Raw genomic sequence first — 27,319 nt, 5'->3', positions numbered from 1 at the left:
GCCTACAACAATTCATCTATCGTATCATATCAGTCAGTGAGTTTGTGTGTTTCCATCAGCAGGTTTGATGGATGTTTTTGCTCATAAATGCTCTGCAGGGATGTTTTAAGTGAATTGATTGTCCTGCAGGAGACATGAGCGGTGCTTCTGGCTGCATTTTGGCTCTCGGGCAGACTTTATAAAATTTATTTCCCTCACTGAAGCCTGGTGGTGGTGGTGATGAGGAGGAGGCAGGTTTGGGCGCGGCGTGGCCGTTAGTGATGCAGATCTGAGCTGTAAACCATCGAGTGCTGAGCCTTCAGCTTCATCAGATTAATAGCATCAAACTGAACGGCTCTCTGGATGAGAGGAGGCCTTCAGATCTGATTACATAACAAATTTCTCCCAGAAGATACGGTCTTAAATCTGTGCATGAAAATAAACATGTCTGAAAGCTAAGAAAACAACTGAAGTGTTACTGAACTGCTGATGGACATTCATCAATAACTGTCCGGCCATGTTGGTAATCTTGTTGACTTATTCTTTGATGTGATAGATCCTGATCATATTCATAATTTCTCTTGTTTTAGACAATGTTCTTGCACAGCTGCTTGTGTGATTTTGGGCTTCTTTACATATCGGCATTAGTGTTGAACTATACCCATTCCTGTTTGTTGTTGTTGAAATTTCGGGGATTACCCGATTGATTACCCTTCTTCAGGAAGTTTCACTCGTGCCTGATCGGCTCAATCCGATGTTGAATCTGTCTTTCTCTTCTTCGCAGCTTTTCTGTTCGTCTATGCTTTTTTCTTTCTTTGCAGCTCGCTCCACCTCTCTTGTAAAAGCTTCTGTGAGTGTGCCGCTGTGTTAATTAGTGCCGAACGCTGGTGTGTGTGTGTGTGTGTGTGTGGTTGTTTGCTGGCTGAGAGGAGGGTCTTGGTCCAGTCTCATTGTCAGGAGCTGCAGTCACGTGATCAGAAAGAAAGAAAGAGAATGTCTTTGATCCACCTCTGTGTACAGACGGACTGAGCACGTTTTGTCCAGTCGTGGTGTAACCAAGGACACCGTCAAAGGCAGATATTTTTAGTGGAGCTTCAGCTATTTTACGTTTGTGACTACAAGGGGCAAGTGAGGAAGAAGAGGTTTGTCCCAAATAAATGTTCTGGTGTCTTGTTTTGTCCGACCAACAATCCAAAACCCAAAGCTGCTCAGTTTACAATAGTTCTAAAATACAACAAAGTAGCAGATCCTCAACCTATAGAGAAACTAAACTTTAATTATTCATTATTTTTGACAAATTAAATTGCTAATTATTGAGTTCAGACAATCTCAGTCCTGAATTAGATTTGGCTGTTTTTGACATTCTGACTTATTTTTCGTTAAAGTTTTCGGGATTAATCTCAGAGGTCGGAAGAAAATGTAGGAGTGTCGTGAGAACCTTTGTGTTGTGGAGACTGAAGGAAGCGTTTTAAGGTTTTCACAAGGCGGCAACCTCCGGTTCTGAGAAGTGAAGCCAGTGTGGAAGTTCCTGAAACTTTAATTACATTCTGTTCATGAAAGTTAATTGTAAACTTTTCGGTTGGCTAAAAACACCTTGTTCAGCGTTCGGTTGGACTTAGTTCCACCCTCTCGTATCACTTCTTGGGGCGCAAAGCCAAGATGGCGACGGCCAAAATGCCAAACTGGAGGATTCAAAACCGTAGTCTACAACTAAAAGGGTTTGTATTTTCTTTAATCCTTAAATCCTCTTCTGACTCATCAGATTCACCTTTAAACCCATTAAATGGTTTATAGGTAAAGAAAACCTTTAAAAGAAACAAACTGAGAAACGGTTGTAATCATGATTTGTTTAGTTATTTGAACGCGAAATGGAAAGCAAAAGATTATTGTTTGTTGAGTATTCAGACTTCCTGATTAACTCTGTTAACTGAAAACTTTCAGTCATAATCCAAAGACAGCACGACGCCCCGTCCCACTCTGGTTTAAATAACAGCTGATTAACGATGACAGCAGCTTGGTTTATACCTCCGCCCTTATCTCCTTCTTGTATTTGAGGCTTAAACTTTAAGCTGAAAGAGTTTGGATGAAAGGAGGAGAAGAAAACTTCATCATGAGGAGGGAGGCTAAGGAGAGTGATGGATGAAGAGGGAGGCTAAGGAGAGTGATGGAGGGAGGAAGGGAGGAAAGCCAGGCAGGAGGTGGTCCAGAAGAAAGGTGGGTAGTGGGAGGAGAGATACAAGGAGAACTAAAACTAAATCGGGTGCAAATATTAGCACTAGTGAAGAAGAGGAGAAAAACAGGATGATGGGAGGTTTATTTGGAAGGAGGTGCGACCAATGTAGATCATGATTTGTTTAGTTGAGTTTAGTGGAGAGATAAAAGAGCAGAGTGGGAGAGAAAGGAGGACAAGAGTTAAACATACCGGCGGAGGTCAGAGGGAGGAATGTTCTGGAAAATGTCCAACAAAACACTGCAGGTTTTATCAAATACGGTTCACTTACTGGATTATTCTGCAGCTCTTCATCAGCAGATTAATTATCTCGGATGTCATGGAGCTGTAGGAGTTCAAACTTCTTGTCCATGTTTTTGTGTAAATCAACACCGTTAACGTATTTGTGTAAAGTTCTTAAGGGGAAGCGTCATCACTTATGTAAAGCTTTAATACCGACATGGAGGAGAAATGAGGAAGGTGTGAAAGGGCCCTCGCAGGATCTCTGCATCAGAGTGATGAAGACGAGTCGCTCCCATCCGGCTCTCTCGTCTATGAGTAGAGACCGGCGGCTCAGTGATGAGTCACCTCACTGCCTTTTATTCTTCTACACCTTATTACATGAAGCACGCACTAAAAGGATCTTTGGAAATGTACGGTTTAAATTGTACTTTATTATACCGTCTTAATACTACTGCACTTTTGGAATCATCATCGTCTGCGTGACAACTCTTCTGGCTGAAACGTTTGACGTTGAAAACCAAAACACAGACAAATTAATGTCCCGGCATACAGTCGCAGTTTGAAATGAAACAAAACGCTTCCAAACTACTTGGTTCTGATGGGACAGTGCAGATATGTTGAATGTGTGGGAGGAGACAAAGCTGTACACACACACACACACACACACACACAGCTAGATATCAGTGGCATGTTTGAACTGTCGATCTGTGATTCTGCTTCTTGTCACCCGTGCGTCTTGTTTAAATAGCTGGGGTACTTCGGGGTGAGGAGGTTTAACCTCAGCCGGGGTCAGAAACACAGAAACCATCTCTTCTTCTTTTCACAGGATGCAGGCGGCTGCTGAGGCCGAGGAGCGCTTCTATCACAAAGCATCTTGTCTGACGTCCTTCGAGTCCTCTCTGACTTATATCGCTCTCTAAATGTTCCGTCCAATCTGAGCACTCCGCAGCCTGAGCTGCTGCCTGATTAGTTTTACAGGCGTCGGATGACGCAGCAAAACCTCCCAGGAAGTGAAGCGGCAAAGGGCTGATGGCTGTATTATTCATGGTGAATGGTCACAAGTGCAATAGTGGTGAGAGATGTCCGTCAGAGTCTCAGAGTCCACTTTGACATCTTGTTTTGTCCAAAAAACAGTCAGAAACCCAACGATATTCATTTTACTTTGACGTAAAACAGACGAGCAGCAAATCCTCACATTTGAAGACTCTCAGGAAGTTTGGGCTGCAGCTAATACTGGTTATTGTCGGCATTGATTCGTTTTGCCATTATTTTCTTAATTGTTTGGTCGATGGAAAAATGTCCATTACAATTTCTCACCTGACCTCTTCAAACGTCTTGTTTTGTTCCATCAAGAGTTCAAAACCCAAATATTTTCAGAAGTAAAACTAGAGCTGAAACAGTCGGTGGATTAACTAAACTGGCAAAAATACCAAACTTTCCCCAAAGCTCCAGCTTCTCCATTGTGAGGATTTATTGTTTTTCTTTGTCTTTCGTGATAGTGAATCAATAATTGATGGATTGCTGATCAGACAAAGCGAGCTGTTTGAAGACGTCAGCTTGTTCTTTAGGAAACCACTTGAACAGTCGGATTAATTGAAAATGCAGCCGCATGTAAAACAGCAACTCGTCGCAGTGGAGACTGGCTGACATCTGTGATCAATTATCAAACAAGTCGGTGATTAGTTGTCCCCTGAATACTCTTCGATTTAGAATTAGTTTTCCACTGACGGTCGCTCATTATTGAACAGTAACGGTGCATTTGGGCTCTAAATATTGAGCGTGTCCATCTTTCATTGTATTTACTTCGTGGTGAGGTTAAAGAGGTTTAAACTGTGATTTGTCTGATATCCCAGTAGTGCTAACTCTAGACGAACCTTCTATTTCTACTGTGAGCTTTGCTAAAGCAACAAGCTTGTTAATTCCAGCTCGTTATCGGCTGCGTTAATGTTCACTCAACACTGAAAAAGGCTCCTGTTCTTATTTAAATCTGCACACATTGTGATGCTAAACTTCCTGGTTCTTTTACCAACGACCATCTCTTCTCATTCAGCTGTTGCTCAGAGGGATCTTTGTCTCTTTCTATTGTCAGTCTGGTTGAACTGTTGTTGAGAGCTTTGTTCTCCACGTACAAAACAAACCCTTCATACAAAATAACATCTTTCTACAACCTAAAGAGATTGTTCTGAAAGATAAAGTAGTCCTCTGACTGTAACCAATCGAAGATTCTGAACTTTTGAAAGTTTCTTCAAGATACACAAACAGTCAGTGCGGTTATAATCCAACCGTCACGTCCCTTCACCGAACACACATGTTGCCTTGGACTGCAATAGTAATGTGACGTGTATTTACTTTGAATTGTCAGATGGGACACACACACACACACACACACACACACACACACACACACACACACACACACACACAGTGATGCACTCTGCATTGACCTTCAGCAGAACTCCATTTCATTTGATTTCCATGTAGCCAAAGGCGTTTTTCTGTGACACACACACACACACACACACACACTACGCTCACATTCCTGATAAGCTTTCCAGATGTGGTCAGGCGACACCCCACCATCTGTAGTGTGTGTATATTCGTGGTTTGATATCCTGAAATGGCAGAAGCGGAGTTGTGTTGAGGTTGCTGGTTCAAATCCTAGGAGGTTCGGGGCAGGTGGGTGGGAAGGTGACATGTTGCACGGCATTATGGGAAATGAATGACAGTGGAGCTCAAAGGACACCACACACAAAATGGATGTAGTTTATGGTGAATTGGGGGTAAAGCTTTGGCTGTGTGTGTGTGTGTGTGTGTGTATATATCGTGCACACTCTGAGGCGTTGCTGTGGAAGCGAGGGCGTGGTCGACAGGCAGAGACTGGGAGGAAATGAGCGATTAGCTGAAAGTGGGATGCTGCCTCTGGACCTGCAAACTGTTCTCTGGTGATCTGAAGCTGCGTTCAACAACACTCCTCCGTCACTCCTCCACCTGTCATCAGCGTGAACATCAGGCAGCAAACGTGTCCTCCATCCTTTCTTTTCAGTTTTGTCTGTCCACATTAAGACGTGTGGCTGCAAACAGGACTCGATAAGGCTTAATGGAGAGCCGGTCATCCGGTCTGCTTCACACTCGGTGGGTGACTTGCTGGGGACCAAAGGTCATGCAATCTGGAAACTTGACATATTGATGAGCTTTGCATGAACAAGCAATAGGTTTGTGTGCATCAGCGGGGGCGGGGCTTCAGGGCTCATTGAGTGCAGTTAACTTTTGCTGCTGGACGCACAAACGTTACAACTAAACTCTTCTTCACTGGAGTCAACGAGCGAAGAGCGGTTCCAAGCGGCCGTGTCCTGATCAGGCACTGCAGTGGTGTGGGAAACGGAAAGTTGAATCGAGTCGTTTTCAAGTAAAAATGCCAAACGTCTGCTAGTTCCAGCTTCTTCATGGGGAGGATTTGCTGCTTTTTACACTTAAATATCATTTAAAAACTGAACATTTGTGTGTTTTGAACTGTGAAAAAACCTGTGATGGTCACTTTTCACAATTTCTTGAGAATGGCCATGAATCTGAAACGGAGCTATAAACACTGGTCTTGGTCTTTAGTAGAGATTTAGCTGTTTTCTTGCTGTGTCAGCGTGTCTGTGGCCTGCAGTCTCTTTCCCACATGGATGTCCTCTTTCATGTGATTGGTTCACTTGAGTTCAGGAGGTTTTCCTGGAAATTCAGATCATATTTTCAGCAGGTCTTGACTCCAGCTGCTTTCTTTTTTTTTTTGTTTTGCAATGACGATAGAGAGGATTACATCAATGGCCTCCACCCGTCTGCTCTCCAGGGTAGAGGTGTAACAGGACCCTGGTGACGTCATATGCCACTTCACATTTGTCAGTTTTTAAACATGTTAGAAGAGGCGCAAAAGAAAAAGTCATATTTGTGTGTCGAAAGAATATTGGAAAATGTGTTTATATGGTTTTTAGGTGAGCGTTGTGATGCTAAGTAAGAAATGATTTTCTGAGCTGGTGGCTACAGCTACACAGCTGCAGCTACACAGCTGCAGACACACACTGTGTGTGTGTGTGTGTGTGTGTGTGTGTGGGATATAAAGGAGATTTACACCAGCGTATTCCTTACCCACAAATACCCGCTGACACACTTGGCATCATGGGAAATGAGTTTGCTGCCATGGGACGTGGAAGGGGGAGGAGTTACATGTCCTTGACCTAATGCGCATTCATACGGCTCTGTACGCAAACACACAGCTCAGTTCATGTCCATGTTGTCCAGCTGGAGGACAATATTTAGAGATATCTAATGCCGAGTGTGATTTATAACTGTAAAATGTTAGGGCTGTCCCGGGAGCTTCATTCATAGCCTCAACATTCAAATTCTAAATCAACATTCAAATGCAGCGCAGCTTTTTAAATTGTTTTTGTCCATTTTTTTTCTTTGTGTTTGAACCTGGTATTTCTGCACAGTTGCAGATGAAGATTAATTGGAACTTTTAATTGAATTAGTGCGCTGTGTAATATGTACATTGATGTTGAAGGTAAAGAAAACAAATGAGGTCATGAAACACTAGCGTGCTAACAGGCTAAATATTAGCCTGAGTTAGAGTACATGCGGACACATGTCACATACTTGGTGTAAGTGTTAGCGTGCTAACATGCAAAACGTGACAATAGTTGTTGCATCAAATGCTAATATATTAGAGCTGCTATATTTCTGCAAATAGATACTGCACTTCCCATGAACCTCTTTGCTTCTTCTTCCCAAACTTTCCAGGTATTTTTGGACTTACTGCGTTCTGAGACGTACATCTGTGTGTTTGTGTTTGTAAGATGGAGGAGAGACAGACAGACAGACAGACAGGTGTGTCAGTGAGACAGGTGAGCGGGCAGTCGCTCTTGAACCTGCACTGTTGAGGAATGTTTGATCCCACTTTAACACTCTGATCAGCAGGATACAGACACTGGAACAAAAGAACTACAGTTACTGTGAACACACACACACACACACACACACACACACACACATCCTGTGGAATAGATTAGATCTGACATCCCACAATGCATTGCAACATGAGCCAGGCAGGATTGTGTGTCGGAGAGAGAGAGCCAGTGCCAGTGAAAGTGTCAGCTGGCAGCTGGCCAAAGCGAGATGATGGGATGGATTGCCATGACGACACATCCACCTTCCAATCTAGACTGTGAGGAGCCGAGTGAGTGAGTGAGTGTGTGTGTGTGTGTGTGTGTTTTCATATGTTTGGTGTTATTTTAGGACTGAAGCTGCTGGGAGATGAAGTACTGAACAAACATTTTTCTGTGTATTTTTGTTGATCGGTTTCATGCTTAAAAAGACGACGTTTTCCAGGTGTTTAAGTTGAAATCTAAAAAGCTTTATTTGCATCATGTGTCTACAAATGCTGCCAATACCTCACTAGTGGATCTACTGCGGTTACTAGTAATACTACAATAAGTACGTCTTTCACATCACACAGAAGCAGCTTTAAATGATTAACAAGTAGAATGTAATATATAAAAGATAATTCATTGTATAAAAAGATTGCTTTGCTTTAAAATAATGACCAAAACATTATTTATTGATTATCAAAACAATTTCCTGTCCATAAATTCACAGTTATCACTAGTTTTAGCATTCTTTTGGCATCAGCATAGAAACTTAAGTCCCATCCAGCTGGTCAATTACAATAACATTTTAGAACGCTTGAGGTCGTTGGAATGAACTCTTTTATTAGTTTGGTTCTCTGAAGAACGAATTCAGATTCCAGACACTTAAATGAATTTGTCTGTCTCCGCTAACGGGCTAAGTGTCACTTAACTGGACTTTTCTCCACAAGAAATGCACTCTGAATAAAAGGGTGGAAGGTTTTGCGAGATATTGTCTGTACGAGTGTAGACCACCGATCATAAGCAAGCAACCGCAAAACCTCAGGGAAAGGTCAGAGTGAGCAGATAAAAGAGAGGAGAGGCGCGGCGGAAACATTTTGTGTGCAGCAGTTTAACATGCAGGGATGTTAAGGCGGTCATCTGAAGAGTGTGTGTGTGAGTGTGTGTGTGCGCGTGTGTGTGCGCGCGTGTGTGTGCGTGCGAGAGAGTTGGAGGCGTGCAAAACGCATCTGGTCCTGTGGGTCATGTGGTTTTGCAGGGTGTGTGTGTGTGTGTGTGTGTGTGTGTCAGATTAGGCCGTCACCGAAAATGATGACAGGAGGAGGAGTGAAAATAACAATGGAGCAAAGAAGAAGAAAAAAAGAGAAAAGGGTGATTTGGAAGAAGATGACGTGTTGATAAAGATGGAAAAGAAAGGGTGGGGTGCAGACAGGACTGGCAACCGGTGGCGGGTGGAGGAGAGAATTAAGGGTGGAGCAAAAAGGGGGAAAATTAAAGGAGGGAGGCTGGAGGTTAAAAAGAATTGGAGGCTGATCAAGTATTTAAGGAAGCCAACAAAAAGTCATCTCTTTCCCACTTTTTTTTTCACCCCCTCTTTCTTTCCTTCTTCCTCCGTGCCTCCCTCTATTTTACTCCCCCAATCCCCCCCCCCCCCCTCTCCTTGGCTCTGTCCCAGCTGCTGCTCCACCCTCCTCCGTCCTGCTTCTATCAGAGAGTTTGGGAAAAACCAGTGCTCGACAGATCCAGTCTCCAGAGAATGAACCCCCACACACGCACACGCACACACACACACACACACACACACACACACACACACACACACACTGTTTTTACTGCTCTGTAAAGCAGCAGTGGCCCATGTCTGCTTTCTTGCTGCGCGTGAACTAAACTCCAGCGGCCACATTAAAGGCGTCGTACTGTAGAAATGCTTTTATTTCAGATCAAATTAAAGTCTGGATTTATGGGGCGTTCAGGGTCCCTAGTAAAAGTCCCGCTCCTCACAGACAAAGTCAAGGAGTGGACACACATTGCGTGCGTTGAGCCGATGATGAATATGATTGGGCGTGAGTTAACCCTAACATTAACAAACCAGGCGTAGAATCATGTTGACACAAAGCTCAAACCTGAAATCCTTTCCTTGGACATTAATGTAGTTATTACAGAGATGGACCACCTCCTCTAACATCATGAAACATTAATCTACGTCCATAAAACATTCACCACTAGCAAAGTTGAGCAGAGGCCCTATTTTTACTACTGTGGTGTACTAGTATGTCAAGGGAGTGGGTTTCTTTTCAATATTGGGGGATACAAAGGGCTTATGAGTGGAGGTCTGCGTGTCGAACTCATTTCCTTCATTCTGGTTCATTTTAATGCACCACTTAATGGTGGAAATGTCATTATTTTTGTCAAAATAAAAGTCCAAAAGCAGGCTTTAAATGATGAGAGGAAGTGTCTCTTCCTTCCCCCTGATATCTACGCAGAGTTTTATTTCTCAAAACAGCAAATGCCACATATTTATGGCTAAATTACTAACTGGATTGAGTTATCATTTCTTGTGGAAAACTCGGCTAATGTTGAAAAATGTACGTACGGATGGGCCGGGATACTGATATCGGATATCAGGCCGATACCGACTCGAGCACTATCTGTGACGATGGGGCCGATCTATTTAATTCGGTTCTATGTTTATACATTACGTACTGTAACTTTAGTTCCTGTCTTAAGTTTTGATCCATTTCCAGCTGCATTTAAAACGTTTACACTTGAATTGTCATTACTGTTCATTTTGAAGAAATTCAATCAGCGAGGAGAACGAGCGTCATATTTTTGGTGTTTTAGTAATCCGATCCGATCTCTGCAGGAAACTCTCCTCAGAGAGACGGACGCAGCAGAACGACGTCTGAAGAGTCCTCTTGACCTTCGCTGTTTATCTCGAGTGCTTCGTTCCTCCTCCTGCCGTCTGATCCCTCCTTTCCTTACTTCCTCCTGCCGTCTGATCCCTCCTTTCCTTACTTCCTCCTGCCGTCGGATCCCTCCTTTCCTTACTTCCTCCTCACATTCCTTCACTTCACCTTTCTTCATGCGTTCCCTCGCTAATGTGTTTCATCTCTTTACTTCCTCTCCTATAGCCCTTTAATCTGCTTCCTCTGAAGTTTCTTCTTCTTCATCTTCTTCTTTTTCTTCTATCTCATTCCTTTCTTATTTGACCTTTTTACCACTTGTAGGTCTTGTGAAGAGAGGTATTCTGGGTAATGCTGTTCTAATGTATAAAAACATCATACAGTAACAAATGCTGAAATATTATGTTTTTGCTGGTTCTGCTTGACTTAAACTGGTCTCTACTCATTCATACTGGTCTGAAAGAGATGTGAACTGGTTTGTGTTGATTAAACTGGTCTGTACTAGTTGCCTTCTGGTTTGTTCTGGTCTTGGTTGGCTCTCGAGGTTCTGATTGGCTCTGTTCAGTGTCAGGTACACAGATAGTGCTCTGGAAGGAGGATAGAGCGGTCAAATTAGGTTATCTGCTCCCAGTGGAGCGACCATTAAACCCCCTCCTCTCCTTCATCACTGCTCCTCCTCCTCTTCCATTTACCTCAAACTCTTTCACCGGCCACAAAATGTCCGACTCCGCCGTGTGTGTGTGTGTGTTCAGAGCTCACGCCCACTCGGTGATCTGCATTCTACTCGTTTCAGTGATTCGAGAACCTGATCATTTCTCCCTCGTCGTCTGTTACTGTGTGTATTTTTGTTTCCCATGTTGTCGTCGTATTTTGAATCAGTTTCTGATGCAGGAAGTAGAGAGTCCTCCATGTGGAGATGCAGTAAGGGTTCTTTATTAACCGTTACCACCATCGAGTTTTTGTCATGTTTGATGGTCCTCTCTGTTGATATGTTTGGTAATTACGTATTGTATTTAAGGCTGGGGCTCTTTGAAATGTTTCGATAATATTGCTAACGTGACCTGAGTTTTGCTCAGGGCCGAGTGATGAGGCTGAAACCAACGCTATACTCACTAAACACTGTTGAAAACTATAAAGTATGCCAGTAGTCAAAGATAATGGATGTTATGGATGGGTTAAACACAGATGTCACATTTCATGTATGTGACGTTAAGTTTAAGAATGAAGATACGATCACCACAATATGATTCTGCCCAAACTTGGCGAATGATGCTATTGAATTATTGCCCAGCTTTAGTTTTAGTACCAAAACATAGCTTTGTGAAATATAAACAATGTACTTATTTATTCACAGTCCGCTGTGTCAGAGATCACATGTTCTTTTTGTTTCTTCTTCATGACTTCAGAGGGTTAAACTGTCCGAATGTCAGACCTCTGAACTGTAACCCGGATCCTCCTGATCCGTCTGGTTCTTTTCACATTAAAGGGTTCGTTTCTGTCTGAAGGTCACAGATTCCCACTGCAAAACAGACTGTAATGAGAGAGAAAAGGCTTCTTTCTCCCCGCCCCCCCTCCATCTGTCTGCCGGACAAATTACAGCTTAACTTCATTAAAGTGACTCAGTCCGATTGCACGAGGAGCCGAGCTTCGGCCGCTCCCTCGATGTGTTGTCGGCCGCTCCCTCGATGTGTTGTCGGACGTTCCCAGGTGTCTGCACCGACAATCGGCCCCTCTGTCTGCTCTCACAGACACAGTGGCCATTCAGGAATGGGTATGAGGGAATAACTGTGCTGTTTATCTGAGAATATCACGTTTATCCCGGAGCCATTTGGCTGCTGCGTTTGGGCTCGCGTGTCGCCCTTTTGCGGCATGTGTAGAAGGGCAGAGGGCAGTATCTAACGGGAACAATCCATTCTCCGACGGTCATGACTTTTGTGTGCCGTGGCCACAGATGGCCTCGCGTGCACCACCCTACCACGTCACATGGAGCTTTTTGATGTCAGGTAAAAACACAGAAATCTTCCTAGAAATCTGTCTCCGTCAGAATACACAAACTCTTCCAAGTAAAGATCTCTGGGATTGCCACTTTAAAGCCTTCAAAGATTCGTGACCATCTGCATGTTGTGAAAGATAAAACCCAGCGGGCTGCTGACGGCGACCGAGTCTCTGTCTCGTTCATCTGTGTCCTCCACCCGTCTGCTGGTGCAGAGGGTGGAGAGGCTGTTTGTTTGAAGAGGGGGAGAGCAGCCAGGCAGGGAGGCTGTTTTTGGCCGCAGGCTTCGGTTGCATAATGGCAGGAAAGCAGTGGGAAGAGATTGGACTGGGAACGAGGGGAGGACGGGGGAGACTGTGAGGAAGCGGTCAGTTTTAAGTTTAAACTGTCGGGAAACCTGCGATTCTCTCTCGAAGGGATCCAGGATTTGGAACAATAAATCCTGGACGGTTCAGTTTGAGACTGATTTGTTGATCATGTTTCCCTCGCAGGGAGTCAGACTGGGTTTACTGGTTTAAGGATTCCTCACATTCTCAGTAACACACAGGCAGATTTGACAGACTGTCCCATGAGGAAACTGTAGCTTCCAGGTGTTTTGACAGCACAGACTCACAGGAGGTGTAGGCATTGAAGACCAGATAGTCTTTATCAGTGAACTCTTGGCAGGATAACAAATGTTCAGATTTAATCAGGAAACACTCCAGTAGATACACGTTTATCTTGAACATGGACAGTGCTTTTTTTTCCAGCTTTTGTTGAGTTGAATGCTAACATTGGATGCAAAGCTGGCAGCAATGACTCAACTTCTCAATCTCTAGTTTCAAGTCTTCTTAAATACAGCATGATGTTCATTTAGTAAATTATGGTCCATTTAGAGTCAAACAGACCATAAGGCAGGGTGTGCTTTAGGGCGGGGCTACATTGTGATTGACAGGTCGCTACCACAGCGTTGTCATTGTTCGCATCTTAGAACTCTTTCATAGTTCATGAAAGTAAATTATAAGATTTTCGTCGCCTACAAATCTCTTATTCAGCGTTCTGTTGCACTTGGCTCCACCCTCGTGTGTCACAAAAAAGAGATTGCGACGACCATAACGGCATTCCACAAAACAAGTGACATCACGGCGACTACCGGTACGTCCATTTCTCTTTTGTTTTGTTAATATTCTAATGCTAACATTTTGCAGTGAAGTAGGCTGAAACATTAATGTTTGTGTCTTATCTCTGCTAGCCAAAACCAAAATTGGACAGAGTTCAGTTGATGCACAATGCATGATGGGAGACGAGTCTACTAAAGAATCACTTAAAGTGAAGTTTTAAATTACTTACTTATCTTCTATTCACAACTTAGTTCAAGAGGTGTAATACATGCTTTTTTTTTTTTTTTTTAACATGTGCACCCAAGGAGATAACATTCTAACGACTCATTATCACGTTAAAAATGTAAAAAACCAGATGAATTATTCCCCATGCAAAGGGAACAAGGCGGCCTTTTTCTTTCGCCAGTTGCCTTAGCAACAGCTTCCTCATTGAATGCCAAATGCATTGTGGGTATGACTTCTTATGTCAGATGCACAGAACGACCTGTAACGGCAGTCTGACCTGAGAATTCACTGTGAAATGTCAGCGCCATGAAATAATGGATTGTGTAGTGAATGACCCCACGCTCTCGCCTACATCCTCCCACTCCTTCACCTCCTCTCTCTCTCTCTCTCTCTCTCACACACACGCACACACACACACACACACGCACACACACACACACACACACACACACACACACACACACACACAGTCCTAAACTGGAAACATGCACTATTTTCACTACACTCTCCACTGTTCACATTATGTAATGCTGTCTAAATAATCATAATCATTTTGACCTGTATAGTGGAGTCACACAATCCCACAATGCAACAGAAATATACATATTATATATCGGCTGTGTATTTTCAGTCATGTTGGTGGTTATGGCTAGAACTGCTGTTTCTCTGCCAGGAGATTATGTATAGGTTTGTTCGTGAGTGCTTCTCTGTGTCCGTTTGTCTGTCCACGGCTAATCTCACATACTGCTGGACCGATCAGTTTAACAATTCTTTGTGCTTATTTAAGACTGTATGCTCGAAGACCTCTAGTGATTGCAGTGATTAACACTTTTTGAAAACCTTTGAAGATCTGCATAAATTAAACACTCGGTGCAGGCTGTGAAAAGTAAATCTTGTGCTTCAGGTAGCAAACAGAGAGAGAAAGTAAGCCAGCAAGAAAGCTGCCTCTGAAACTCTGTTACGCACAACATTTGCTGCTCCCTCTTATCCTCTTCTGCCTCCTCTTATTCCCTCCTCTGTCTCTCTGTCGAGTGTTGCTACAGACCCGTCTGTCGGTGTGAGACGCGGCCCTGTTCTGCCTCACCACCTCTCCGTCACTCTGTGTTTGTGTGTTATCAGATAGTTTTATGGGCAGCCATACACTGATGTAACACTGACATTTCCTGGTCCAACAAAGGACGGCATGTGTCCTCTGCTGTTACTGATGGAACACACACACACACACACACACACACACACACACACACACACACACACAGACACACACACACACACAGAGCACTCAGGAACCTCATTGATAATTAATAGATGGTGTGGCAGCCACATGCTTGAAAGTGAGAAGAAACTTCATAGTGTGTTTGTGCTAAGTGCCTCCTGAGCTGTATCTACATGATGGCATGTATGTTGGTTATACTATATATATATATATATATATATGTGTGTGTGTGTGAAACAGTTAAGGGCTTAACGGGAACAATCGCCTTAATTAAAAGGTGCAGGGATTGTGTGAGTGAGAACATGCAGCACACGCGCATGACCACACTAACACGAACAGATGATTAATTCATGGTGAAGTTATCAAATATAGATTCACCAAAATACTGAAAAAAACTGAACTCGGCTCTCGTGTTATCTGCTGCAGCCTGCACTGAATCAATCAGTGTTTGCGTTTAATTCAGATTGAACCGTAATTGTCACAAACGAAACATCTCGTCTTTAATTAATAACCGATGAAATATAGAGGAGCAAACAAATGTACTTTCATTTTGATTCGTCCAACAGCTATTTTCTTTATCAATCATTTAGTCCATGAAATAGTGAAACTATTAGTCCTTCACGGTTTACGAGAGCCAGATGTGACGATTTCAAATGTCGCAGTCCAAAAGCCCAACAGACCGGCTGCAGCGAGGAGCCGACTTAGATTCGGCTTCAGTTTGACTCTAGTGGTCTGGTTTGAGTCGGTCCGGTTTATCTCGGCTCAGTGTGAAGCTGCGAGAAGAAAACTAAACGAAGAAGAAGAAGGCGACGTCGGAAATCCTTCCAGAGAAAATCAAAGTGACCGGAACACAAACGAGCAGAATAATACAAACAATCTGCTTCAATCACCGTTTTTTGGGTGATTGCTTTCCTGCTCCGGCGGCCATGTTGGAGGTCCTCTGCTGTGGGAGCAGCTGATTGGATGCTGACTTACAGGAAGTACTGACGTGCATTCAGAAAAGCATCTGAAAAAGTTTCCTTCTCGCTGACCTGGTTCACCGCCTCGTGCTCTCCGACCTCGCCTCCAACATGTGATCTGGATGCTTAACACCTGCTATTCATTCTGATTACTTACGTTTTGTGCCACATTTTGATTCAATCTCAGCATACAAAGGACTCTTTCCTGCTCCACAGAAGATCCAGTTACACTTCGTATGTTAATACCAGATGGAAACAGACTCACTTTTTCCTCTCTGGTTTTTTTGTGCCTTTCTCTCTCTCTATCTGTCCCATTCACATATGTGATCACTCGCCCTCTCTTTTTCTCTCAGCCGAGTCTGGAAGTGTGATCTCATCCCATCCGACTGCTGACGCATTCCTCTGCTTTCAGCCTTTTATTCCCTCTCTCTTTTGTTGTCCGTGTGTGTGTGTGTGTGTGTGTGTGTGTGTGTGTGTGTGTGTGTGTGTGTGTTGGATATTCTCTCGCATGACTGGGCAGAGAGGCCCCGGAAACTGACTGAATGGTTTTAGCTCATCTAGCTTCAAGACCTGGATTGACTGATTGCTGATCAGATAGCAGCTTTGCTTGTATTGTCTTTACTAGTATTTAGTTTTTTTTTGTGTGTTTTCATCGATGCAACCCCCGAGCGGTGATCCTCTGCTGTGTCTCAAACTGAAACCAGTGTTTCCACACTAAGCATAGCGAGGTTACACAGCGTTTTATATCATTCAAATCCAGTATCGACACAACAACAACGTCAACATAAGCTGTCAAACGTTCTTCAAACTTCGTTATTTACTCGTACCAAACTCATCTTTATTAGGATTGTCTAATATGAGATGAGGACAAAAATCTGAAACAAAAACGGCTTCAAAATGTGCGTTAAGCCCGCCTTACACACAAGAAACAGTCTGAGAATAAATCATAATACTTCACATTGTTGCATACTAAATAATGTGGGATTGTTCCTTATTTCATGGTCGATTTGGGATTTTTGGGGTAACACACATATAAAAAAACAAAAGAAAAACACCAATGCATCTAGATACTGATTTGGACGTTGATTACCAAAGGTCATTGATAAAATTCATGTTACAGGACAGAACACGACTTTAAATTGTCCTCAATTTAAATAAACATGACGAGCAGCTTTAAGAATATCAGTTGATGCAGCTTTACATCACTGTGCACGCCATGCTTCGGAAACCCAACGGGAAATATATTTAATTTAGTTAGTTGCACGACTGTACTGTAAGTTGATGTGTCAACAACACCAGTGCAGTTAAAACAGATTTCACATCCAGTCTGCAAAACTGCGTCATCGCTCTGTCGGCGAAGCTTTTATTTTGTAGCTCAAAGGATCAGATTTCGGACCAGACTCCCCCACCCCCCCCTTAACGTGTTTGACCTGACGATGCAGCTGGGGATCGTGTGTCAAGGCTCTGCATCCCTGTGTGACCTCTGATGGAAGGACAGAGCAGTCTGCCAGAGCTTAGTCACCACCGCTCAGTCTGCCAGAGCTTAGTCACCACCGCTCGGCCTGCTGAGGCTGCACCATGGCTTTAGAGCACGAGGCCAGAGCGAAGACGCGATACCCCGAAACGTGCGACTTTATTTCATTTAGAACATCTGCTGCCGTGTAAACCATGTCTGAATGTTTACGTCGAAGGCAAACTATGTATAAAAACAGTTTTGAGCGCTTGATATTAACATCAAACGGCAACAGTAAACTGTGGAAGATCGTTTTATTTGATGATTTAAAAGATTATTCCATTCATTTACCATTTCACTGGTTCGACAGCTTGATTATAGATAATCACCGCTGTAACCACAAACTTATTTCGAGAAGATGTTGGTGGAAAAAACAAGATATTAATTTAAAGGAGTTTTGTGTGTTTTCAGAATTTTAAGGCCGACGCCCTCAGGAGACGAGTGACAGCGTCGGCTGAGATGTTTAAAAATTTAAATCTGCTGTAATTACACAGGAAGAGCGTGAACTCTCAACTCTATTGTCTCTTTGTGAGTCGCTCACAGATGCTGTTCATGTGTCAGTTTGTCTTTCTCCTAACGAAGCCGACTCCGGAAGATAATAACACGTCTCTGTCTGTCTGTGCGCCGTCATTTTAACCATCGCTGTCGGGGGGGATTCGACAGGAAGGGAGTCGACTCAGAAAGCTGCCGCTCCGGCTGAAGTCAGTTTAATCTCAAAGGGTCTCCAGTGGTCAAAGGGTACTTGAGTACTGATATTAAAGGTGTCTTTCGTTCTGCTGATGTGCCTCTGAGCCCGTCTTTGAACCTGCTGTGGTTTGAAACCTTGATGATGAAAAGAAAAGAGCGTGACACGGTGTAGTTAGTGGTTTGTGTCACCTTACTATCATGTGCTGCTAACGCATTAGTAGCCTGCCTCGCCGTGGCCAACATGACATCACTGGTATGTGATGACAGTGGACAGATCTGATTGGCTCAAATGTGGGCGGGGCCGCCCACTCTTCGTAAAGAAGTTGTGTTGGTAAGTTTCTGCTTCTTGTATAAGCTGTAGTATCTCAGTGTGGTGCACTGTTCTCCTGCAAGGTTTGTTGTTCTGCTTTGTTCAGGGTCACCTCCTGATGTTTTGCTCCTGCTGGTCATGGGTTTAATTCCATATCCCGGACATGAAGCGTCCCCTTTACGAGGATGCACACAACCAACCCTCAGAAGGAACACAGGACACTCATGTCTTCAGTGCTTGAGACAAATTAAATCAGGAAACGGAATAGAAGAACAGATCAGAACATGTTAAAGATTAATGTACTGCTGCAAGTGAAATCAGAAGAGAGCTGTTTTTATGATAAGAGCGTGAGTTGATAGACATCTGCACTGCGACGCGGCGACAGCGGGGACGGATCCAGCATCTCTTCCGCTGCTTCCTCTCTCCTGTGCTGAGACTTTTCCGGCAGCGGTGGACGGCGGCGTTCTGAGCTGCAGCCGGTCGACGTTGAGCCGCTGTGTTTGATGCTGTTTGAGTTTGATGCTGTCGGGTCAGATAACATGCCGCTGCCCTACATGGCTCTGTGTGGCCTACATAAGGCTGCAGGGAGGAGGCTGTGATGGATGCCGTCCTCATCCAACACACACTCACATGGCCTATATACATTTATACCTGTGTACTTTCTTTAAAGAACACTAAAGTGAGGGCTGAAGAGACCTTGGACAGTACTGTGTTATACAGAAGGTTGAAGTCACTGCAGCAGATGAGCCGGTTGGTGACCCCGAACATGGGGAGACTCGAGCTGTACTTTATTTTGAAACGGTTTACAAAACTCTGTAACCAGCTGAGCTGTTTGTTTCAGTACTTTACATTCATGTAATAAATATAGAAATGTCAATAGATGGTATTCTGCATGAGGAAAAAAAGAAATCGGTTCAGCAATCAAACACTTATCGAGATCAATTAGACAGACGTGGTCACTATAAGAGGCTTCCACTGTAATAGACAGTATGTTTGATATGGGGGGAGAGTAAGGGGCCGTAACATGCAATAAAGAAAGGACTTCTTAGTTGTGTGTGTGTGTGTGTGTGAGAGAGAGAGAGAGCTGCAGCAGTGTGGGGGCGGCTCGTCCTGCGTGGGAGCTTGAACGCCGGCTCGGGACTCAGCAGGGTTTTCGGTTGTTGCCATAGTGAACAATACTTGACTCTTTATCTGATGCAGTATTCTCTTGTTGTTGAGACACAGAAGATTTTTATTTCCACAGCTGTGGTTTGGTTCATTCGGTACGCTGTCGGCTTTTATTCGTGGTTCGCGTCGTGTTCTCAAAGGAGCCCAGAGCCGTAGGCGTGAGGTCACATGTGCTGAGTGCCAGCTCCTCATTGGACGGGTGAGGTGGTGACTTTCAGCGTGACGTGGACCCAAAGCATCCTCTGAAAATATCACAATCTGGTTATTTACAGTAGATGGTGAAGCAGATTACTGAACCAAGTGTGTTTATTTAAGTTCCCTGAAGAGCTCAACCAAAATAACTAACGCCTGCAGACCCATCTGAAGCAAACGGGTGTTAAAGGGACCCACAGAAGTTATCCGTTACATTTACTACATTCAGCATAAAGACGCTCAGAGAATATTGATATTCTTCTTTTATATTTGCTTCTTTTCCTTCATCTGCTTTAAACATGAAACTCGCCAAAACAAAAGATTCAAAGCTAAACTCTACTTTTACTTTAATTTCAGTAAAATGTTCAATGCATGAGTATTTTTAGACTGTGGTATTTATACTTCTACTGCCTTAAAATATGTACATTTCTTTATACGTAATATTTAAACATTGCTAAAGTAAAAAGCACTTCAATACTCCCTTGTATATGCAAATAACTCCAAGAACAATGTGTGAATAGAAGAAAGTTGTGGTTTTTAACTTTTTTTTAAATATTCATAAAAACAAGAGTTTCAGCAGAAGGACTGATTGATGTGCAGGCTGACAGCATGGTGTCATTTCTATTGATTTTAACCACAAACAGCTGATTTATGTCCACTAACAGAACTGTTGTACAGTGAAGGAAACGTCTTCCACTCGTCTTTAACTCGGCTTCGGTGTCGCTTTAAGTTCTTCTCTTTCTCCTGAAGCTCCAGCCGAGAGTCTTTTGTGCCGCTGTCGGCGGATTGAAGAGTGGGCGCCGACACAATGCGAGCCGGGACAGCGGTAACCATGGGGATGCGTGGTTGTGACTGGATAATGTCCGTCTCTCACTGTGGAGAAAAACTGGAAACATAATTCACTGCAGATAATAATTAGATATTTGTGAGAGAGACGCTGCAGCAGCTTCAACCGAACCACAGTTTGTTTTCATAGAAGCGTCCACTGGTCATGTTTTATAGATAATACTGCACTTTAATGTTAGGACTAACTAGCTCTACAATGTAATAAACAAACACTGCTTCTTTATTTCCCTTTTAGCATTATCTTGCGCTAGTTAGCTTTAGCTAATGATTTCTGCTCGCGACAAAAACATCCACGGGCATCGTCTAAAAGCTGCTTTTGTAAGAAGACGTGTTTTAAAATACTTCACTGTGTGTGTGTGTAGTAGTGGCTTATCTGGAGAGCATCAAGTAAAAACAACAGACGGGCGAGGGAGAGTGTCACATTATCATCTTGACAATTGTTGGACCACTCAGAGGGAGAGAGTTAATTGTAGTGGAGGATGCTGGGAGGAGGACGTGGGCGAGCGAGAGAGAAGAGCTCCATGTGATGGTGAAAAGATGCTCAGAAGTTAGACGTGTCGGTTTCTCTGCATCGTGAACATTTCAGTCCTCAAAACATTGAATATTTAATATCTGCGCCTAACGATTCCTTTCAGTGTCGTCTGATATCATGATTAACGATCTTTAAGTGACATTTAAAGAACAATCTATTTAAACAGTTCTGAGTGACACTGTTGTCTCATCTATAATCGTGTGTCTCGCTCTCGCTCGCTCTCTTTCCATCCTTCCTGTTTTCAACCAGCATCATTACTGTCTCTCCTGACTTATCTCTCCATTCTTGCTAAAAGTACTCCTCCTGAGGAGTCACAGTTCTTCTGGCTTCACCACACACAGACCAGTAACCGCTCATTTTCTCCTCTCTCTCTGTACTGAAACTGTAAGAGGAAGAATCGCCCGTCTCACTGTCCTGCCATGACACACTTTCTAAAAACCGAGGCAATAAAGCGGACACACACACACACACACACACACACACACACACACACACACACACACGTTTTAGCGTAGCAACACAAGCAGCTCCGGCCTGACTGGTTGCTTGTGTTGATATCGGTGTGCATCTCTGCAGACCCTCCTCAGACGCAGAAACAATCTCATTGGTTGAGTGAAACGTCAGTGGGCGGAGCCAGAGAACACACCCTGACGGATGACGCAGAATAAAAACGCAGAGTTTGTATTCATTGCTGTTTAGGAAGGATGACGTGGAGGAGAGTTGGAACAGCAGCAGCTAATCTGGACCATACTATTTCTCTTTTTCACATAAACAATAATTCTGCAACTACCTGTCATTTTCATATTAGATTAGTCTGCTGATTACTTTGTCTATAAATCAATAGTTTGCTCTATAAAAAAAGAACTGAGATCAAAAAGAAATGTCCATCCCAGTTCCCCAAAGTCATCAAATGTGCACCAAAACACAAAGATATTAATCTTTAATGTGAAGAAAAAGCAGTAACTCTTCCCCTTTGATACATTTTCAAGGACAGATCCTCATCTTAAGTTCTTCTTTTGTGTAACTGATTGTGCTTCAAGGACTATCGGCTGTGAGGTAAATGCAGCTACTTGTAGTCTGTTAACGGGAGGTTGGAATAGCAGTATGTAATATTTGTGGTGAGAAACATGTTGCATTTTGATTGGTTTTAATTTGACATCAGCTTTTTAGACCCTTTCTCTAGACTGTGTAAGTCACGTTGTGCTGTGAAGCTGTAAGACCACGTCAACATAGAGAAGGTCACATCTCCGCCTCAAGATGTCTTCTGTCCGTCTCTCAGTCTGTCTTTCTGGTGTTTTTGTGCCGAGTCATGGTGAGTCATGACTCCCAACGCTGAGTCGCTGCCGCTGAGTCGCTGCTCTCGGTTTACCGGCTCTGTTCGTTCGAACTCGTTGAGCACAATTTTACCTTTGGACATAAACGTGATCATAAACTACTCTGCTGTTTACTGCTTATTAAAATATTTTAATTACCTTTCTAATGGATCTCTTAAGGTAGAGCTTGTGTGTAAGGTGCGTCTGTCACAGCGCTGAGCTGTGTGCGTTTCTCAGATCTTGTAGTAACGTGTTGTGAACAGAGGGAGGCGCCATTCTCTCAGGCTTCAGATAAACTCACTGCAGAGCAGTAAGAGGCTGCAGCCAATCACAGAGCAGAGTGGTGGTCACATGGCATTCAAATCCATCAGGGCAGGCTACTGCTCTCTGATACGTTTCATGTTGTCATAGTTTCAATCACTTTAACAGTAAAGTTGACGGTTTCTGAATCAGTTTCTCTCAGTGAACTGACATTACAGGTGTCAGCGTCTGATGTTAATATAAAGTAAGTTATTGTAGCAATAGAATAATAGATCTGCTGCAGATATTTTGAGATGCTTCACAGTAATAACAGTGTCATAACCAGAACAGACTTAATTAAACTGTATTTGAGCAGAAATATTAAAGGACTCGTGACGACGTAGAAACTAAAGTTAGTTTTCTTGCATTTAAATGACAGATTCTCAATCCAATATAATATGCATTTTTAAGTGTATACAATCTTTGTTTGTTCTTCATAGGATCGCCATTATCCGTCATTGTATTGGAAAAAAATGTAGACATTGATAAATACTCAAGACTTTGCTATCCAAGCTATTAATAATGTATTGATTCATACTCTGTATTTGTATGAAATCAAACATGTGGTACCTACGGTCAACTTCCACTAACCCCGCCTCTCTTTGTGTCTCTGTTTTGATCTCTGCAGGTTTTGAACGAGCTTCTCAGGCCCACCAGAGCCGGTCTGAGAGTGTGTGTGTGTGTGTGTGTGTGTGTGTGTGTGTGTGTGTGAGGGTCCCGTCGCTAAAGGCATCAGGCGGCAGGTGGAAGGACTTGGAGGTGGCAACGGCGGTGGGGGCGGAGTCACGGCCAGGTCAAGATGACGTCTGTAGCGGCGGAGTTCGACCACATGGAGATCCAGCAGCAGCAATTCAGCACCGAAGGCGTCAACAACCGCTGGGACGCCGACGACTGGGACAACGAGAACAGCTCGGCTCGCCTGTTCGAGCGCTCGCGCATCAAAGCCCTGGCAGGTAGGAGGAGCCGCCGGACGAGTGGATGAATGTCTGGTGGAGGTTCAGTCCTGGTCTTTCACAGCTGGGAGGGATTCTTCTGAGCTTCAGAAAGGCCAAACTGATCAGTTTGTCGTCCTGGGTGAAATTACTTGATGCGATTATTGATTTGACAGAAGCCTGGATGTTTCATTTCTTTAAATGTAGCATTGAAATGTATCTGTAGCTCAGCAGAAAGCAGTAAGCCCTTAAAGCCCAACACGTGAAGTTTAGGTTTATTCTCAGTTAGCTCGAACAAAACCAGAACTTATTTCATCATCAGAATGTTTAAGTTGCTTCCTCAGCTTTAAGCAGAAGCTGTGTTCACATTTCCTTTATTTTGAGTTAACCGGGTCAGTTTATCCGGCTAACATCATGTAAACCTGGATGAGTTGAACCACGTTGGAAGAACAGAACTCGGTGGTACGTCTGACCGGGGCTGTTGTCCGTTGAGAACTCTTATCTTTTGGTCTTGGCTTCGTCCTGTGTGTGTTTAAGCTGCTCAGCGGGAGTCTCTGTGGTTTCATGAGTTTGCAGAGTTTGAGTCAACACAGAGAACAATGAACCTTCTCAGAACACAAACTGAAACATGGAAATCAGCAGTATGATGGAGGATGGAAACAGAAACTTTCCTTTTGTGGTGGTGAAATGATATTTTTGGGCCCCACGTAGTCTGATGTCGAACAGTTGGTGACTCGACTCGCACCGATGTTGCAGGAACTCAGACTGCTGGCTCTCTGCTTCATCACTCTGCAGGACCTCCTCCGCCGACACACCTGTTAATAATCAGGAGCTAACGAGGGCTAACGAGGCTCATTAACGAGTCTTAACACATCTGGCCTTTTATAACACTTGCCAGTTCAACTGTCTCGTACCCAGGGGAAATCCAGATGTGATTTTAATACACTTTTATTCACACTCGGCCACATGCCTCTCTGTTAGTGAGATCACAAATGTGTTTACAGCGCGTCGTTGTTTTCTGGGTTACGTTTAAATCAGTCACGCCTCCTCCGGTCCAGAAGAAGGTGGTGATGCACATGCAGCTGTTAGATCACGGAACCTAGAGCGTCACAGTCTGACGCTCAGGGCACCAACGGAACGTCGGTATTTCACGAGTTTTCGGGTGAGAAAGTGTCTTTCGGGCGTCAAACAAGACGCGTGAAGTTTGCTTGGGTCTTCATCGACATATAAACTGCACAAACACTGCGCCCTTATACGTTCACAGTGATGACTTCATACTCGTCACACCCGCGCTCAGACACTCCCCAATGTTGCGTGTACGACCTACGCACTGAGGTGTTCCTTAAAGGAGCTACGGCGGACTTACAATAGGCTTTAATAGGCTTTATTAGGCCATTATTCTAATTTCAACAAGGTGGACTTTAAAAGATGTATGATGAGTTATTATTGTTGCTCACATGCTGTAGTGATGTGTGTTACTGTAACTCTATTACACTCTCCGCCTGCTGTTTCTGTCCTGATGGCCGACTGCTTCTGTAGTGTCCACTCCACTAAATAATTCACACGGTGTTAACTATGCAGGAGAGTGCTGATGGTGTGTGCTTTTTAACGGTATGGGGGCGGAGCTTGTGTTTCTTAATGGCTGCTGGGAGAAGTTATCAAGAGTGTTAAAATACTGAACTAAACCATAAAGTGCTTCGTCCAAAGTTAACATAATGAACGTTATTCATGTGAAAATAAAATGCCACTTCATTTTTTAATTAAGAGTGTCGAAGAGTTTAAGCTATGTGACTGCACACAAAAATGAATTGAGTCTTAAATGTAGCTACGCAATCTAAAAAATAAACATACCAAAGAGATATGAGAAATTATTATTAACATGCGATTTAACATGAATATATACCTAATGGCGGTGTTCACTTTATTAGGTACACTTGTACAATCTAATCCAATACAACTGCTCTACCATAAAGCCTTTTATTATTCCTGTCATGTTCAGGTTTTGTTGACTTCCTTTGAGGTATTAGTACCGGTAAATGAAATCATATGTTTTATCATTTAAGTCCTAGTTTCTTTAGAAACGGCTCTCAATGGAGCGCTGCAGGGATGACTCATTTTTAGAGGCCAACCCGGAAGTTAGCCCCACACTGGCTCCTCAACTCAACGCCCAAAGGATGTGATGTGTTTTCTAAACGTAGTCTGAATGTCCGGTTTGTGCCTTTCTTTGCCTCCTCGTCCCTGTTGGTGCTGAGTTCAGCAGACTGGAGGATGTGAGGGGTGATGACATTGAATTAGTGCTGTATTTGATACAGTGTGTGTGTGTGTGTGTGTGTGTCCTTCCTTTGATTACATGTAGTGTCTTTGTTTCTGCTGTTGGCGCTGAATACCAGATTACCAAACTGGTATTTTAGCAGTATTTAGTTCAAATAGTTGTACCAGATGCCGCAGTAATGTAACGAAGGAGTTTGCTTACCTAAAATCAGGACTTTCATTAGCAGTAGTTGAAGTGGTAGCAGTCGGTATTTTTGGTCGTAGTAAAAGGAGAATCTGAAGTAGTTTCATTAGTATTTGTAGTAATGACATTAATACCCGTCGTATATTGTTTGTCGTAACACTTTCGTGTCTTTGGCGGAACACAGAATATTCTTTATAAACTCTAAAATCAAATCTACAAAAAATGATGAATCCTTCAGACTGAAAACAGGAAGTTTGGACAGATTGTTTAATTAGCGATGAAATGTCAAACTGGATCTGCTTCCAGCTCCTCCAACGTGAGGATGAGCTGCGTTTCTTTTTCCATCACTGTGATCGGAGTTTCCTTGCAGCTCGGCCACTGAAGTGATCGGAGTGTGTTTTATTCAAACCTTCAGCAGCAACGTCTGAAAACTGATGCTGAGACGTGTGTGTGTGTGTGTGTGTGTGTGTGTGTGTGTGTCCTCCATATGATATCCTTGGAAACACAAAACCGCCTGTCACCATGGAAATGCAGGCATATCTACTTACAGTAAAGGCAGAGACAGAAGGAGTGTGTTTGTTCAGTGTGGGTGGGTTTCTAAGTCTCTGTGTGTGTGTTTGGTATATTGACTTTATGACATATATAACTGCAGTAGCTCATACAGTAGATACTCTTAATATGTTGTCTGTATGTTCATTTCTCCTGTGTCTTGTTTTTGTGTAAAGTTAGATTTGTTTAGTCTTAATTACACTCAGCATCTCACTTAAACACGCCTACAAACGTTGCAATAACTCATTCTATGCCACAGAGGTAATGATAATATAATAGCATAATAATGCAAGTGCAGCCTTTCAAAGGGCAATGAACTGTTCGTTCTTAAAGATATTCAGACATTGGAATGAAACATTGACAGAAAACACATTTATCTTGAAGTGAAACTAATTAAATGTGTATCGACCTGTCAGGACCTTGGCGGTGGCCCTGAAGTATTCCTGGTAGCTCAGAATATCTTCTGTTGAAGGAGAGGAGACGCTCGTCTTCAGGAGGACTATCGAACCGCAATACATGCTCGACACCGACCGAGCTTTTTGTTTTTCGTAGAAAATAGAGCTGCAACTACCGATAACTACAGATCGTGCGTATGTATATACATACGCACGATATAACGAGTAAGCATGCTCTGGACGTTTGCATGCAGAGATTAGAGAGTCGGCTGTTCGAGGTGTAGTTCAGCGTTTTGTGAAAAATGCTTATTTGTTGTTTTTCCGAGATCGATATCGCTCTCATGCTCAGAAATAGTTCCAGTTCATGTAACTTTAACGAAAAACACAAAATGCCATT

The 27,319-nt window shown here is 43.3% G+C and overlaps 1 protein-coding gene across 3 annotated transcripts in view; it reads left to right on the top strand.

Annotated features, from left to right (window-relative positions):
- Positions 1–27,319, top strand: part of LOC306786199 (spectrin beta chain, non-erythrocytic 1-like) — a gene marked incomplete at its 5' end in the record, with an annotated part of 94,509 nt that overhangs the window by 9,261 nt on the left and 57,929 nt on the right. For all 3 annotated transcript variants that reach the window (XM_079280894.1, XM_079280895.1, XM_079280896.1), the window contains one exon: positions 23,220–23,544. In XM_079280894.1, the coding sequence (XP_079137020.1) occupies positions 23,391–23,544 (154 nt within the window). The remainder of the gene's footprint in view (positions 1–23,219; positions 23,545–27,319) is intronic.

This window comes from Melanostigma gelatinosum (genome assembly GCF_949748355.1).
Source record: "Melanostigma gelatinosum genome assembly, chromosome: 12".
NCBI lineage: Eukaryota > Metazoa > Chordata > Actinopteri > Perciformes > Zoarcidae > Melanostigma > Melanostigma gelatinosum.
The sequence above is the reverse complement of the archived record's forward strand: the minus strand, read 5'-3'. Positions and strand labels throughout refer to the sequence as shown.